At 44.2% G+C, this 12,413-nt stretch overlaps 1 protein-coding gene across 1 annotated transcript; it reads left to right on the top strand.

Moving 5' to 3' along the window:
- Positions 1 to 476: 476 nt before the first annotated feature.
- On the top strand, positions 477 to 5,280 carry fbxl22 (F-box and leucine-rich repeat protein 22). The gene is made up of 2 exons (XM_030096898.1): positions 477 to 826; positions 4,898 to 5,280. Exons 1-2 carry the CDS (start codon positions 489 to 491, stop codon positions 5,244 to 5,246), a joined length of 687 nt encoding a protein of 228 aa, XP_029952758.1. The 5' UTR covers positions 477 to 488; the 3' UTR covers positions 5,247 to 5,280.
- The last annotated feature ends 7,133 nt before the right edge of the window (positions 5,281 to 12,413 follow it).

The raw sequence follows: 12,413 nt of genomic DNA, 5'->3' as shown, positions 1-12,413 counted from the left end.
TGTGAGTGTTGAGAATTTATTTTTAACTATATGACAACAGGATCTCCAAGTCCATTTGGCAGCTGACCATTATAACTGGGGATGTACATTTTGAAGAATCATGGCTGTTGTTGAGGTGTTTCTGTTTTCACGGGCCTGTCAGTGTCTATTTCTCTCGGAGAACTAGGCCAGCGCAGTGTAAACATCTGGCTCGGAGTAGTGCTCGCTGCCTGTTGAGAGCCATGACAGATGGAAAGGGAGCGTATGGCTCAAACACTTCCATCTTTGACTGTGCCGCAGTTGTCTTCCCAAAATAGCCCGCATTCTCCGGCCTTATATGTGCAGGCCTTCAGCGTGTGCCTGAGGGGGCATCGTGTATCTAGGCCACACAATACAGGCTGTGGGCTCATTGTTGCAGCCTGCCAGCAGGCCTATCGCCGCCGCGGGGACGAGGGCTCGCTTTTTCATTTTTTTATTTTTTTATTTTTTTTGCCGAGGGACATCTCGCCATGCATCTCACCCAGCTCAACCGGGAGTGCCTCCTCCACCTTTTCTCCTTCCTGGACAAAGACAGCCGCAGAAGCCTGTCCCGTACCTGCCACCGTCTGCGCCAGGTCTTCCTGGACCCGTGCCTCTGGAACGTGCTCCACTTCAGCTCGCCTTGTCAGCTCCGGAGGGACAACTTCGTGCTCGGCGCGTCGTTGCGTTACTTGGCGGTCTGCTGGCACTCCAGCAGGGTCCTGCAAGTGTGCAACATTGAGGACTGGCTGAAGACCTCATTTCAGAAGGACATCTGTAGCAAACATGACAAACTGGTCAGCACTTTTCTGACTCATGTCTGTCACATGTGAGTGTTTGTGTGCGGTATTCCCTCGCTTTGTTGTCTGTTCATCAATGGCTACTGACAAAAGGATTTTCTCTAGGCAAGGCGGCTTTATTCACGCAGCGATGTTTCGGCAACAATGCCATTCAGAGTGTTTTTACGTCAACAAACACACGCATTAATGGTTAGGTAATGGTGATGAAACCGACCAGCGCCGGTCTGAAATAATAGCATGATGTAGTTAATGCACTGTGATCCAAAGCAGTGGTTTTGAGACAGTCAAAATAAGTGGCTTTAAACTCACAGGAGTCCACTGGCCACAGACAAATGTGATGCCAGTTATACTGGAACCTTAACATGACGGCATAACAACCTATAAATGAAAACAACTCTCCGGTTTTTGCATAGTTAATCTACTGTGAAACGGTGCGATCTGAAATCCTCTCAGCCGCAGTGTTTCTCTTCCAAATGTTTGCAGCCTTTAGTGTGCATTTTCTCAAATATCCTCCCTTTACAGCTACTCCAAGTTCAACTTTTATAAAGTAGCTCGTCAGGTGTCTGTGTTCTCATGGTTACAGGCATTGTTGCATCTCCAGTTCAGTTTTAAGTGATGGAGCTGCATTATTAACATAACCTGACCTCCACTGGACTGCGCAACAGTTTTATTTGAAAACTTTCAGTGAGTGCCCCCTTCTGACCCCTTCTTGTGGGCTTGTTTTAGCCGGCAGGCTACATGTTTAACATTCCTGCTCTAAATGAAGGGAGCGATAACAGGACTGCGGCGTCACCTGAGTCGTCTGTCTTTGTGTTTTCTTTAAATCGAACGTGTCTTTAAGACGATCAGACAGCGTTTGGAAAAGGAGGGAGGGGGGGGGGGTTTCCAGGGTCAATCACACCGAGCAAAAGCAAACAAAGTGGCTCTCATTTAGAGACACATGGCTCCGTCAAACTGCCGTGTTGAGCCGAGGGCAGCAGGGAACAAAATCATTAGAACCAGATGGCGTATCCGGAGCTGGCTTCAGAGACAGAGAAATGACACATCTGTGGGATATGAGACTGATTCTATTAACTAACATAACTGTGGTCACATATCAAATTATATCCACTGAGTGACGTGACAGTTGGATTTGTCGGGTTACTGCAACGTGCCGCCTTGGCCGTTGGCCCTGTGTGCGTGGCCGGCTTCATGCAGGAATCGGCCCGGAGAGGCGTAATGAGGTCTCTGGATAATTTCTTCAAGGCAGCCAGTAATAACCGTCGATACGAAGGGGAGCCGGGCCGCTGCAGCCGGCCGGGATGAGAGGAGGGGAAAGAGAAGCGGAGGGCTGGCTCGGCGCTGTGTCGTATGACCCTGTGAGGATTTCCTGTATTGTGAAATTGGAGATGTAAGACATGAGAGCCGCGAGATGAGTCAAGACTGGAACCACCCACTTCGTCTGGGGCCGGTCTCTCGGTGTCCTGAAGGCACACTCGCTGCATACTGATCAACCCTCCCAAATTGTCTGAGGCAGACGGGAGAGCGAGCGCGCACGTGACGGAGTGGGAGGGGCCGGAGAGGAGCTGTGGGGGTGATAAAGAGTGATTTGGCCAGAGACCCTCCCAGTCAGCTGCGTACTGGAGATTTATGCAGGCAGGTGGAGCCTACAATTGGCTCTTTGTTGCTGTCAGAGGAATGAACATGTGCGTCCGTCTCTGCCTGCCTCTTCCTGGATAAGAATCCACGCAAACTCTGACGCCAGGCTCATGTCTATCTGTTTTTTTTATCTCCATGGAAAAAAACTATAAAACATAGCATGTCTTCTGGCCCCTGTAAACAGCCGCTTGCACTGCGGTTCTCCCGAGAAGCGAGATTTACAGCAAGAATGGGTTATTAACAAATGTCAGCTCTGATCATCTTGTTTCCACGGTATTAGGATTACACAACGTTTATTAGCATGCTCGACACGGCATGTCGTGTGGGTTGCACAGTGGGTGGCATAAGGAGCTTTGGCATGAGAGTGTATCTTTAAACATTTCTGAAAAGATTCGGTCCAAACTTTGACACGCACAGTTTGACTAAATTGATAGTTCCTCTTACACAAGGAGGAGAACAGGCACATGTCGGGTTTTTATTTAAGTTGCCGTACACTTTATGGCTTCAACTTTAAAAACTTTGAGCTCGAGGCTGGAAACAGAAGACTCCCAACATTTAATCAACCCTGTTTGAAGCTAATCCTTGCACTTTAAAGGCTGAAGGAGATTAATCATACTACTGAAGTCCTTCTGGAGTTCAGTCGATAATTTGATCCAAGAAAATAAGTATTTAGAAACCAAAGGGGTCATTACCGAGACGATTACAAGTTGCTGGTGTGGTGTCCTGCATGTGCTCAGGAAACACCAGGCTGCCCTCTCAGTCCCTTTTTTTTTTTTCTCTTTTTAATATGACATGACGTACATGATGGCACAACAAACAGGAGGAAGGAACCGGGGGCGGCGCCTCCCCGGTGGCACGTGGGGGCACCTGCCCCCCGCTCTGCCATCGTCACGGTGCCCATCCTTGTTTCACAAACCTCAAACCTGAAATTAATTTGAAGAGCAGAAAAAAAAAGGATTAAATAAGTGTTACCCTGTGTGACATTTGAGGTCTGTTTTTGTGTGGATTCTGCACGTTCTCCCTGTGTGTCTGTTGTTTTCTTCTTCTGGTTTAAGTTGAATTGACATTTTCTGCTTCTCATAAGTCATGTCAACAGTCTTTTTTCTAGGCTGTGTGGTAACCAATAGTTTAATGGTCAGTCTTTCAGTGAGACCTCTCTACGATTTAGAGAATTTTAGATGTGGAGATGATGAAATGTTGGTGATTTTGGTCTGTTTGACTATTTTCAACAGATTTCATATCACAAAAATGCCAGATTGGGGAGTTTATTTACATTTTGGAATATCCTATATGTTGGTGAGTGACATTTTCAAGTATGGTTTGAAGACAAACTAATCAAAAGAAAACAGATTTGCTTGGGCCGAAGAAAATTGACGTGACTCCGTAATAATAATAATAATAATAAATAAACTGTATCCATGAATGTATCAGGATTTTTTTTTTTAATTAGGTTATATTTAGTCTGGTACATTACACAGAAGAGAGGGGACAAGTGCCACGAGCGGGCAGATTATATAACAAAGGTACTTTTTTTAAAATCTGTGTAACATACTCCCATTCGCTTCACTCCGTTCTGCGTCCGCGCTCTGCTGAACCTCACCGTCATTAGAGAGCAAATGAATCCAAACACAACTGCTTCCTATTAGCTTAATGGCCCACCTCCTCTTAATTTTGTTAATGTCAATACGGTCCAATCGCTGCCGCCTGATAAAGCCCGTGCAGGAGGGCACATGGATCGACCGCGCTCCCGCATGCACGGAGGTTACTGGGGCAATACCCTCAACACTTGCAGGCAACTGGAATATGTTTAGCGCACATGTGGTAAAGTGGTAAGATTACGTAACCCTTTATGTAATCTTCAGTGAACATGAATGACACCCCGATCTGTTGCCATCTGAACGCTCCTGCCAGCTCTCTGCTGCCGGCCTGCCAGTAGGTTGCGGTGCACTCCTAATGCTGAGCAGAAACGTGCAGTAAATACATGCACATTTCACAGGAACATTTGATTTTCAGTCTGAGATGTGTGCGCCGTAAAGAAAGTACTGAAATGTTGTGAACTCGTCATGCTGTTATTCATCAAACATCCTGTAATTGTTAGATGCAGTAGTCCATACCGCGTGTATTCATGAAAGCCTTTTAGAGACCGGAAACACACATGGCCCTGTGGGGGGATTTACAAAGAAAAGACAGTTTGGTGGAGGTATTTAACCGCTCTGTCTCTATACACTGATCATGTTGCCTCCTCTTTGTGGTGTTGTTTACCTGACATTTATACACAGCTCGGATCAGGTCCCCTTCTTTTTGTTACCTGAGTATTTGAGTATCCACTTGACGGCAAACAGCATTGCTTATAATTCAGACTCGTTTTTATATGTTCTGAGTAAAAATGCTCACAAAAGGTTTTGTTGTCCTTGGTGTGTCACTCTGTCTTAACAGATAACCCGATGCTTTCTTTACCTCAGGTGCCCCAACCTGCTCTCCCTGACGCTGTCCGGCTGTGGACACATCACTGACCAGGACGTGATCTCCGTGCTGCGGTGCTGCAGGAGGCTGCGCCGCCTCCACCTGGAGAACTGCGTCCGCATCACCGACAGCAGCCTGCAGGCCGTGGCGGCTCACGGACACAGCCTGGAGGTGGTCAGGGTCGACTTCTGCAGGAACATCACCCAGACGGGGCTCCAGAGCTGCAGGGAGATGAGGCCTGCTCTCCGGCTGAGCGCAGAGAAAAGTGCCGACATGATCCCAGACAGCAAGCCGGAGGAGAGGCTGCCGCTCCGCAGGGCGTTGCAGAAGGTCCTGCAGTTTTCCTGAGGGTCGAGCCTGATGTCGTGACGCACCGGGACCACGAGGAAGAATGCCTTTACAGCATAAGTCCTTAAGAATGGACCAAAACGCTTTTGATCCATTTTGTATTTTATATTTCCAGTACAGATGTGTTTTTATACCGTTTTTCTTCCATGTTGATTGTTGAAGGTTGTAAAGTGGTGTAGTGTTGTGTTCCTCTCAGTGTGAAGTCCCAGGGATGGGTGAAGGCTTTCCTTTGGCGCATTTGCATGTTTATTATTTGCCTTTGTGTGTGTGTGTGTGTGTGTGTGTGTGTGTGTGTGTGTGTGTGTGTGTGTGTGTGTGTGTGTGTGTGTGTGTGTGTGTGGACTAAATAACCTTCATCCATCCATCCATCCATCCATCCACCCATCCATCCATCCATCCATCCATCCATCCATCCATCTTCTGCACTGCTTCACCAAACGCGGGGTTGAGGCAGAGCACACCCTGGACAAGTCCCCAGATCATCAGAAACTGTTTCCTAAACTGAGTTTTAATGAAGGTACTGTATATCAGTCATTCTTAATGTTTACATGCTGAAACTATTCAAAGATACATTTGAGTATGAAATAAGTTTGTCAATTTTGGTAAAATGCCTTCTTTTCAGAGATGCCACTCTCATGTACGGCAGGTGACAAAAACTTCCAAAAACTAACATATTTTTATTTCTTGAGCGATTATTGACCAAAATCTTTCCAGATTGAGACCAACTGTCAGGCAGCCATTAGAAAGCACCGGTAGTTTTTACCTAATGCTGAGCGACTGCTACGTGTCAGATGTCAGATTGACTTCTCTTTCTTTTTGTCAGGTGTAATTTACTGTGCAGACATTACTGTCTCATCAGTCAGTTCAATCCGCCCAGGAAACTGCGTGAGCTCTCATCAAAACTATTTTGTTCCAAAGATTCTCTTAAGTGGCTTGTAGATGATTTGAAAAATATGTCGCATGTGCCTCCTCTGAATGAACTGCGCACAGCAGAAAAGAACAAAAGGTGCAGGGTTGTCACGTCAGCCCGGGGAAGAAGGGTGCTCCCAGTGAAAGGAGCTCCGAGCCATGGGCTCTGATTGCCATCTTATTATGTAAGACAGTCACACATACGAAAGTAGGTTGATTAGGTGTGTCTGTCTGCGATTCCACGTGACAAAAAATGTCACAGGCTGCTGCTGCAGGGTGCTTTCTGTCCCACGAGGGCTTCGTCAGAATGACCGAAGAGTGAATGAATGAAAAACGTCATTTACAGGCTGCTTATATGGTCTAACAGCCCAGTTAAAGTATTCCTCACTTCTGCATTCAGTTCATGTTTGGTCAGCTCAATAAAGGATGAGTGTCTGATTGCATTTTAAAAAAAAGTGAGTCAGAAATGTGACCCCAAGAGATCTAAGGAACATGATCGAGTCAAAAAAAATTACTACTGGTAGATTAAAGTGATACAAGGAAGTATTAATATTCAACATATAGAAGTTGCACTCAGTAAATCATTCTTACATGTGTAATATGGGAGAAAGTCAGAAATCTCTTCATGCAGAATCCTTAATTTCCTGTTATATTTCCAAGGAATCACGTTTAAGTGGAACACATGAAAGCTGACTATCAAAACAATCTTTTCTTTTGTCAAAGCACATTTTTAGTCACTATGTAATGTAAGTTCAATTTTGAAGCAATTATCCCTGTTTTCTTTTGTCCCTGCATCCCATCAGACCTCACCAACAAACCTTTTCATGAGAAATTCCAAAGAGGTTGTGTTATTAATTTGCTCTCATACCTGATGCCTCAGAGAGAACAACCCCAATTAATGTGGATTTCAAAATGCATCTAGTTTGTTTGTTTTGTTTACAGGAGAAGAAGCTTTAAAGCGACACTAAGGAACTTTCAGTTTTCGTTGATTTTGGCGGCGCCAGTGGACAAAAGCGGTAGTGTTTTGCCCGAACGAATACCACAGTTCCCATGAGGACTAGCGCGTGGCGTCGTAAAATGCTGCTCCCGGTCGCATGCTGTCAGACTGAACTCGCCTACATTTGTTTCCAGTGGCTGTGTGAAGGACGGATAGCAACGAGGTAATGAATCTAAAGGTGGCTAAGCAATGTTAAATCATGATGTGAAAATAAACGTTTAACTTTGCTAAACGTAACTTTGTTTTTGTACCGCTTTTCCCCCCTCGGAGACCATGCCCTAAAGCAGCCCGCACATTTGGAGTTTTTTAGTGTGCAGGGTTCCTACCACCGTCCTCACAGTTGCTTAGTCCAAGTGAAAGCAATACTGACGCCCTCAGGCCGTGAGAGAGGGATCATTCAACTAGTTGTAAGTCGATGTATCATCACAAAAGATATTAAAATGTTTTATTAAGGTTGAAAAGTTATCAAGTGTCGCTTTAAAGGAATACTCTGAATATTTTTGACCCACACCCTTTCCCTATCATTGAGAAAGTGAGACAAGCTCATAAATACCTTTTTTGTGTCTCTGCGTCCAGTGGCTGGTTCCCAGCTGTGAGCATCATAGTTAGCTTAGCTCAATTGCTGGAAGTCAATAGGAAACAGAGCCGGACTGACGAAAGTGGACAAAATACTCCTTACAGTGGTCCAGGGGACGGCGTATTAACACGTGAAGTAAATCTGAATGGTTATAAAACATTTTAGAAGACGTGTTTTCTTTTCAATCCGTTAAAATAACATTTTGATACACACAGATCTGCACAAGCATAGTGCTCCGCGGAAGGATATACCGGCATACAGCAGCTGAGTCTGTGGCTTCTACTGCTGTGCTCCGGTATATCCTTACAGAACTGAAAAAAAAAATAAATTGTATTGCACTGTTTTCTAACAAAGAAAAGTCTTAAAACAGCCAAATAAATATAGCCCTGCTTTTTCATTGACTCCTAGCCAGAGTTCAGACAGTAATAAAGATATATTATTTACGATTATAAATCTCGCTTTGAAAGACAACCGTTAAGCAGACATGGAGGAATTATGTGTTGCAGGTGAAGGGGAGTCCTGAGGCACATCCGGCTGCCGACGGCGCTCCAGCACAATAACAGGACTCGGAGTGAGACATGTTTCCGCACGTCTGTTTCAAAGCATCACCACTCTGCTTACTTCAGCAATGATATTGTTACTGTGGCTGTGAAATATTAAACTAATGCAGTGGTGAAAGACCTGTTGCCCAGATGCATGTCCTTAAAAGAACTGTATTCTACTTGGCAGTGTGTTCAGCGCGAGGCAATCGCAGCACTCGCTGGTATCTGCTGCAGCCTTGAATGACTTCTCATTTAGGCTGCTCCTCCGCTATATCTGCCTTGTAAACAAAGTTTCCAGACCCAGCCCTCCCTACAGAGGGAATTAAATGGAAAAACAGTGATTTGCACCAGAGAACAAAAGGTGAAAATCATTCTGTTAAAGTGTGAGGGGAAATCCCAGCCTGAGCCGAAGAGCCGTACGCTTTCTGTCCTTGTTATTTGGTTATGTAGTTATGTAAATGAATATTCAGCACCACAAACATATAACAATAAAACGTCAGGGTATCTGACATTCAAATCTCAATCACGTTTTAAATGCAAATGTTTGATATGGGATTTCGTTCAGCTGATTTTTGCTCCTGTGCTGGTTTTATTGTTGCTTTACAAAGGCTTGTTCATGCAAGAGCTGATGAAATATAAATCCTGCCAGATCAAAAGTGGACCCCCCACGTGTGCTCTGTCTCCACTGCGGAGCGTGGAAAGCCTCTGACTGGTTGAAGCGGTCCTGAGACGGAGCAGAGCAGGTCTGGGGGATGGGGGATAGCCTCGCCTTCAAACGGACCACACGTCGCAATTATATCCCTCTTTTATGAGAAGCGTTTGCCAGAGGTTTCATGTTGCTGAGTGCTTCAGCTCAACACGGCGCTAACTGCCTTCAGGTTAAAGCATCAATCAGGATGAAACACCTTCATGTCGCTGCTTCAGAAAATACGTTATAAAAGAAGAGATGAAGAAAAAAAAAACCCTGAGGAGTGTTTCAATTGTGATGTTTTGTGTTTTTTGTTAAGTTAGAAGCCAAAAGTCAGATTCAACACACAGATTCAGACTCGGAAAAACCTCTACCCATTTCTGTGATGGAAATTTTACAAGAAAAATATGTTGAATCAATGAATAACTTCAGTTAAAGTCCCTTTGACCATTGTCATATCGTTATTCAGTATATTCATTTCTTCTTTCCTCATTCTGTTCTGACCAGTGTCAGGACTGAATCAGTAATGTATTAATATAAATCTATTACTTTTGGCAGAGGCGATCTAGTAACTGATTGCTATTATGAAAACACAGTTACAATTCCTAAAGTTTTCGAGAGCAGTCGACGGTGAAAACAGTTGGAGGGTTGTTGTCTTTCCTTTGTTCTCCGCCCTGAGACAGCTTTTAAAAAAGCGCTGTCTTCATAAAAAGCCGCGCGCGCGCCGGTAGATTCTCTCGGCTGTTTTGTTGACACTTCCACTCCTCATTTATTCATGTCTCGGTTTGTTTCAAGGACAGATGTTATGCCAGGTTCTGCACGACTGCAGGGAAATATACGCCCCTCCAGTGTTTGCGGTTGAAAACGCTGGACTCCAATAATGACTGACTGGAGCAGACTAAATAACAGGTGCGCTCTGCCATTTAACGATCACCCGGCTGAGATAACCTCGGCTGACCTTGAACCGGTAATTAGACTGACCCACACAGTGCTGTCAGTTCTGTGCAGACTTGTCATTTATTGGTCACGAGAAACGAGCTGATTTTGACGTAAGTCGTCATTTAGAACCACTAACTTAAAGTGATCAAGTACTAATTTTCAGTAATTTCATACTGGTTATGGTCAGTGATTAACTGTCATATGAGAAGTATTTCCATGGGGCGGCTGCTTGAGTTTGAGCTGATTTGAGCTCCTTTACTTTTGAGATCTTTCGCAAAATTACTGCTGCTCAAGAAGAAGAACAGGAACAATAGACGAGCAGTAACCTTAAAAAGAGGGTCAAGTACCCAGAAAATACATTAACCGGGTACTTGAAGATGAAAACTTTCCACCACAGTCATATGGGAGAGAGAGAAAATTAAGGCAGGGCTTGGGAATCTGCAGGTTTACCTCACATGACCTCCAGAGGGAACATCGTGTACTCTGGGTCCTCGCTGGCTGGAGCCATTTCAAGTCGCAGCAGAGCAGGTTTTTAATGCTGTGCTTCTAGCAAACATTAAAAAAATAAAATAAAATAAAAAATCATATGAAGGGTAGATGGCAAAAAGAAAAAAAAAAGATTGTATTTGTTACTGTTGTGCCATGAGAATCTCAAATTTCATTAAAAAGAAATTCCCAGCCCGGGGAAACAGCTAATTCTAATAATTTTTAATGAGCTGTTCTTCTCACAACGGCTCATCACGTGCAGATTTTAGAGAAATGAAGCACTTTCTTGCACTCGGCCTTTCAGCATTTAAATGTGACTCAAAAGAAAATAAATAATACGCAATTTTGTATCTGCCTTCACTTTCAAAATATACAGTGTTGTGTGCAGAATCATTGAAAAAATGTTAAAAACAGTTAAATTAATGCCACCAGAAAGGTTGCAGACATGTTTTCAGCACTCTGTGAAGGAGGATTTGTTGTTTTAACTCTTTTTGCTGCACGATACAGCTGTTTATTTTAGCGTCTCGGTTTTCAGTGAGTGACTTCTGAAAGCCGTCATTAAGACCAGACGGAAATTCTATACTTTGTGGAGAAGACCCTGCAGACTGATTGTGGTTTTTCAAACAGCTTCACAACAACTGTGTCTCATTACGGATACGGTTTTTCCATCCCGAATTTCTGAAGTCTACCGCAGCACTATAGCTTTGCATGTCTCTGTCAGAAGCACAGTTTCCATATAGAAAGGAGTCGGTGTGGTACAGACACGAACGGGCAAGTTCCTGTAAGCTCACAATTAATCCCTCACGCAAATCTATAAATACTGCATGCTAAGAAAAAGGAAATCAACTGGGATAACGGTGGTTTAATAAAAAGCAGGCTTTAAAGAAATACTGCTTGTCATGTGGACACACTGACGCTTTTGTTGTGTTGAGTGAAGCAACATCACCTCAAGGCTTCTTCAGATGACCCTCGTAAAACTGCAGGTATTTATACCTTCGGACTACCTGCGCCGCGATGCATGACCCGACGCGACCGGTGCACGAGCAGGGCAGGGTCCAGCGGCAGGGGTCTGAAGGCGTTGTGCGGCAGTCACTTCCATGGCGCAGTCTGCCCATGACGAAACAGAAAGTCACAGAAATCCCCTCGCCTTGTCACGTCCTGGCGGAGAGAACATGTGATCACTCGAACAGATCAGGACAAAACGTTTCAGCTTTCATGTATTTCACAATCTAGGACAATATGTCCATTTAATGAACAAATCTAATATGTATTTTACCTCCTGAAACATAAACACCCCCGATGACAAACATTCTCTTCTTCAATCTAGATGGATGCTCTAAGATGCTCTAAAATCTGAATTTTAGTGGGAGACATGAGGAAACACAATCTTCAGCCAATGACATGAAGAATAACCAGAAAAGAAACAGATTAGAGAAACTGCTTACTTGCAGAATGGCTTATTTTGTTTTTTGCTTTTTTTTAAGATAAGCTTATATTCATTTACAGCAGTTAGCATAGCTGTTGCAGTGGATACTTGTGTTGTTCCTTACAATTTGACCCTTCCACGTTGAGTTATTTCAAGCTTTAAAGAGCCCCTCTTTGTGCAGTCCAGCAGTCTAGCTATGCAGAAATAGAGCGATTCTCCACTGAATGGTGAATGGACGACACATATATAGTGCTTTTACACTGCTTGAGCAGAGCATAAAGCTGAAATTCACATTCACCCATTCACACTCACACTCACACTGAAGGCTCCAGCTTCAGATATATTGTGAAGCCCAGTTATCACTTCAAAGAGAGACAGCAGCTCTACAACTCCCACCTCTTTTCACCTACAACAAAAGGGTGAAAAAGGAACCCACCTTAGCTCCAATAACTGTAACAGACTCTAAAATGCTGAACATTATCATTCCATGAATAATATTCGAATCCTACATACACAAAATGAACGCTTCACCCTGCCACTATTAGCTGTGTAGCCTCCTTATATATAATTTCCCTCAGGATGACAGCAGGCAAAAATAAAGCG

This window comes from Salarias fasciatus, chromosome 7 (genome assembly GCF_902148845.1).
Source record: "Salarias fasciatus chromosome 7, fSalaFa1.1, whole genome shotgun sequence".
Lineage (NCBI taxonomy): Eukaryota > Metazoa > Chordata > Actinopteri > Blenniiformes > Blenniidae > Salarias > Salarias fasciatus.
The sequence above is the reverse complement of the archived record's forward strand: the minus strand, read 5'-3'. Positions and strand labels throughout refer to the sequence as shown.

Excerpts from the sequence above, each read along its gene's own strand:
- fbxl22 (XM_030096898.1), top strand. The coding sequence starts at position 489 with ATGCATCTCACCCAGCTCAACCGGGAGTGCCTCCTCCACCTTTTCTCC. Across the intron at positions 827-4,897 it reads CTGACTCATGTCTGTCACAT|GTGCCCCAACCTGCTCTCCC; the intron begins GTGAGTGTTTGT and ends TCTTTACCTCAG.